General features: G+C 43.4%; 1 protein-coding gene across 1 annotated transcript; it reads right to left on the bottom strand.

Moving 5' to 3' along the window:
- Nucleotides 1-929: 929 nt before the first annotated feature.
- LOC104626875 (uncharacterized oxidoreductase C663.09c-like) lies at nt 930-3,447 on the bottom strand (the record flags this gene model as incomplete). Its single annotated transcript, XM_010294903.1, has 5 exons — nt 930-1,132; nt 1,345-1,455; nt 2,320-2,475; nt 2,905-3,092; nt 3,396-3,447. Coding segments are annotated over 5 exons (621 nt in total), but the record flags the coding sequence as incomplete, so codon positions are not given.
- Nucleotides 3,448-4,474: the final 1,027 nt, after the last annotated feature.

The following is a 4,474-nucleotide window of genomic DNA, read 5'->3' on the forward strand; positions in this document are numbered from 1 at the left end:
GGCTGTTGTTTGTCTTTTCTTACTTGGTGCAGTAACCCACCACCTTGGCACAGCATGAAAGTGCCTCATCAGCTGGCATGAGGGAGTGATGTTGAAGCTAATCCCAGACTTCAAAGAACTTTTTGCTTTTATCCCTACCTCAGCCAGAACACAGAGGTATTTTCACCGGCTGCTTTTAGTATTTCAGATGAGAACAAGGGTCTGCCTCAGTTTCAGGTACCCCCCACCATGTTAAACCCATCTAGCCCAAAGGAGACAGCAACTGTTAAGAGTTTCTTCCTGCAAGGTAGGAGTACAGTTCTCTGGTCAGGGAAGAGAAACCTACATACAGAGAAATTAATTGAAGTAGTTTAGTAAACAGACTATTTGTTTGAACAAGACTTTATTGAAGACACTTTAGAAGTTTATGTACAAAACAACATTCCCACCTCCGTATCAGGATGTTAGTCACCCACTGGGAACAAAGCAAGTACCTGGTGTGTGCTGTCAACTTGGGGACAGTCGGAGGTCGCCGAGGACTTTACAGAAGTACCAAACTCATGTAGTTTAGAGCTGGGCAATTTCAGCCTTGGCTTAGTTAGGACTGAAGGAAAATAAAGGACCTTTTCCAGAGACATGTCTCCAGTAGACTGAACGTACTGGAATCTGACAGCCTACACTGGCCTTACTCTGAGGTCAGGTCATTTACTTCTGCAGAGAGTGAGAGGCCCACTTTGGTTTTGGAAGTAAAGAGGAACCAGCCCCTGGATTTAACTTGCAGTTTTTAATCCATTTTAGATGGTTCCAGGAGATGCCCATCACTAATAGCACAGTAGTATTTGCAGGAAGCATTAGAACAGAGCAGTAGCGATACCGAGTAAAAGAGTCAGCCACCTCACTTTCCAAATATACCTAGAGAGAGGCTGGATTTCAGACTGGCTATTTCAACTAGCATATAAGAAAACCCTAGAGACACAGACTTTAGTGGCACAAGTTAAATAGTGACTGACATGCTGTTTCTGTAGTACACTGTGCACTTCTACCATGGTAGAGTTTCACCTTGCCAGTCCAGGAAGGAACCATTTTCTTTTTCACCAAGACGGTCCAGAACGGAGAGAATACCTGGGATAGCCTCTTGCACCTGCATGGGAGCCTAGGGAAAAATCAAGCTTAGATTATTACTAGGAATACCCTACAGAAAAGAATCAAATGCATTTAAGGAGTTACTAGAATCAAATGGATGCATTTTCATGTTTCATAGCATGCCTCTGCAGCATGCGGAAATATATACTGTGCAGTGGGTTCTTGCTCAAGGGTTGGGACAACAAGGGATTCATACTTTCACATTTCCAGAATGTCACTTACCATGTTTCCGCCCATGTCTGTCTGAAGCCAGCCTGGATGCAAAGAAATACAGAGAATTCCATCTGATTTCAAGTCTGCAGCAAGACACCTGGTGATCATGTTCAGTGCAGTCTACAAGAGTGGAAACCATCTATTAGTGTTCTAGTTTTACAAACCTTAAGCAAGGCCTTAAGCCAAGCTAACTGGCATCTCCCTTCCACCATGGTGTCTCCTGACAAATGAAGGGGCAGTAACAGTATCGCAGTAACTTATCCAGGTTTAGTAGGGCTTCATTCTCAGAAGTACAATGCTTCTCTTAACAGATGAAAGCTCTATTGCCATAAACTTACTGCCCAAAGATGAAACTAAGTTATAATGAAAGATAAAGTAGTATTTGAAACTCCTAAGGATCTGTGGGGAAAATAATACTGACATAAGGACTCTGTTTTTCTGCAATAATCACTACACAAACATTCAGGTTTTTACTTCTGAACAGGGAAAACAAGCATATTAACAGCTTATGAGTAGGTGGTGTAGGAGAAACTGTATGTCTAATCGTGACTATTCATACAAACTCAATGTGACAAAACTAAAAACTCCACCTCTCAATAAGTAGCATGACCACGTACAGGTCAGCACACATCTTGTTGGGTTTCATGCCTGCTATCTTGCTTGGATTGGAGAGGAACACGGCTATTAGGACACACATTTGATGGCATCAGTCCTTCCCTGAATGACAAGTCCCTCTGAAATGGATCTATAGCAGAGTAGTGATGGTGCACTTGTGAGCCTGTGCTTAAGAATTTGTCATGCTTGCTCCAGATGTACAGTTTTCACAGGTCCCATTTCCACCCATGTGAAGAAAAATAACAGTTCCTGTCGCAGCCTAACCAAGGAAGTGCTGCACACCTCAGATCATCGTCTTAAGCTCAGAGTGGTCTTTCATTCACAGGCCTGCCCTAACTCACTGAGCACAGCCCAGGGAAGCCTACAAACCTTTGCTATCCTGTAGGGGTAGACCTTGAGGAACATCTCATTTGCTTGGACAAGTTGCATGGAGGCAGCAAGAGAGGACATATTGATAATAGCAGCTCTATGACAGCCCATTCCTGTGCTCAGCTGGGCTGCCTTCTTCAGAAGGGGTAGAAACGCCTGTGAAAACAAGAGTGCATTTTAATTTGATCAGCTTGCTCTTGGCCCATGCGAGGCAAAGCCAGGCTCTCACGTTTTGGTCTATGAAGAATTGCAGTAGCAGCACAGAATGGTGATGGCTCCCCAGACAAGCTGACCATAGGAAACCTTTCTATAACAGCCAACTTTAAGAAGCAAGGACCTTCAGTCTCTTCTGTCCACCACCTAGCCCAGCCTGTCCACTAAACTGATCTCGTACCAGATGGATTTAAATAAAGGTGAAAGGTCTTTGACGGAAAGGATCTCTTGCTGCTTTCTAGGCATGCCATTTGATACCAGACCTGTATGTGTGGAGTTCCAAGGTGACAAATGCCTAGGTTACTGTCTAGCTCACTAGTGGAAATGCCTCTTATAGTACCATAGATTAAGCACATTCCTCTCAATTCTTACCTTGGTGACCATCAGCTGGGCAACTGTATTGGTTTCATAAATGGTGAGCATTGTCTCTGCTGTGACTTCTTCCAAGGAAGCAAGCACATTGATGCCGGCATTGTTAATGAGGCAGTTCAGACCTTTGTCTCCCACAATTTCTTCCACTTCCTTGACTACTTTCTTGATGCTGTTTTCACAGACTACATCTACACAGAGGAGCCAAGAATAGCCACAGTGAAGAGTGAACTGTGTGGTTCAAATGCCACCTGTCACTACACAACACATGCTAAATCAAAGCAAAAACATCAGTCTGAATGGGGGCATCTAGGCAGCACACAGAGATGACAATGCCCAGAAGACTTTACACAGATTATGTTTCTCCAGATGAAGGCGATAATGTTTAGCTGCTTGATGTCATGTACAGCTACTGATCACCCAGGAGACCAGTTTCTTAAGATGCACTCACCTGACTTTAGTTGAACATACTTCTGCATAAGCCCTTTACTCACCCAGTTGGAGGAGCTTGATATTGCTATATTGCTTGCTAAGCTCCTGGAGTTCCTAGGAACAAGAAATTATTTGGGTTATCTTTTTGTATGTATTTTTTAATATATACATATCCATGGCTATTACATGAAACAGTTTGAAATCTGTACCTCCAGAATCGTAACTGCCATTTATTTTCATAATTGGACTGAAGGCAGTGATGCTACTTTGTTTTCCAACCTGCTGAGCAGCTTTCCTGAGAGCAAGATCAGCTGCTCCAACCTAGACTCTTCACCTGCTTAGTCAAGATACCAGTACGCTAAATTACAGAGTTAGTTCTCAAGGGCGTGTTTGCAGTGTGACCAAAGGTCTTCGATCAAGCGGCTACCATTGCCAGTTCCACAGCAGACCTGGTGCTCAAACTGCATTCCAAGCCAGTAATTCCCCACTTCTGTAAGAAAAGCGTAATTCTTCTGAAGCTCAGCTAGTGCTAGACATCAGTTCAGAGGAACAGTAATGCTTAAGAAAAGCCATTTGGAATTACTGTTTGCAGGAAAATTTTCCTAGCAATTTTCCCATGGAAATTCTGTTTCCCAGCACTCTCATTAGCTTAAATTCTTGTAACTGAAGGTAAAACACATATGAAATCTGTTACATACACAGCAACTGTCCACGAGAACAATTCTTTTCCTGCTAGATCGCCACAATTCAGTCATCTGTTTACTACCTCTCAGCAGAGGAATGACTAGTGTTCTTGGAGAAAAGTGGTACTATACTAATGGTGTTGCTGCCGGACAAAGTGTGTCCAAATCGGATTTATAGGCCCAGCCGGAATACTTAGGTTTCTGTGCCATGTAGCCAAGTGGGAAGCGTGGCCAAACGTAACAGATGGATTACATATTCCCAGTCATGTTTAGGAGACAGAGCAACTGTGGCCAAACATTCCAGCTCAAGCATATCCATTTCTTTAGGAGCGCTTTGGGAATAGGGGTCAGGAGGGCTGATTTTGAGCGAGTACTTCTTTGCCACTTGGAGACACTTAGGGACTCCATGTCCTCTGTCAAGCTGTAATGCATTACATCTTTTATCTCAGTTCATACTC

This window comes from Phaethon lepturus, unplaced genomic scaffold (genome assembly GCF_000687285.1).
Source record: "Phaethon lepturus isolate BGI_N335 unplaced genomic scaffold, ASM68728v1 scaffold28949, whole genome shotgun sequence".
Taxonomy (NCBI): Eukaryota; Metazoa; Chordata; class Aves; order Phaethontiformes; family Phaethontidae; genus Phaethon; species Phaethon lepturus.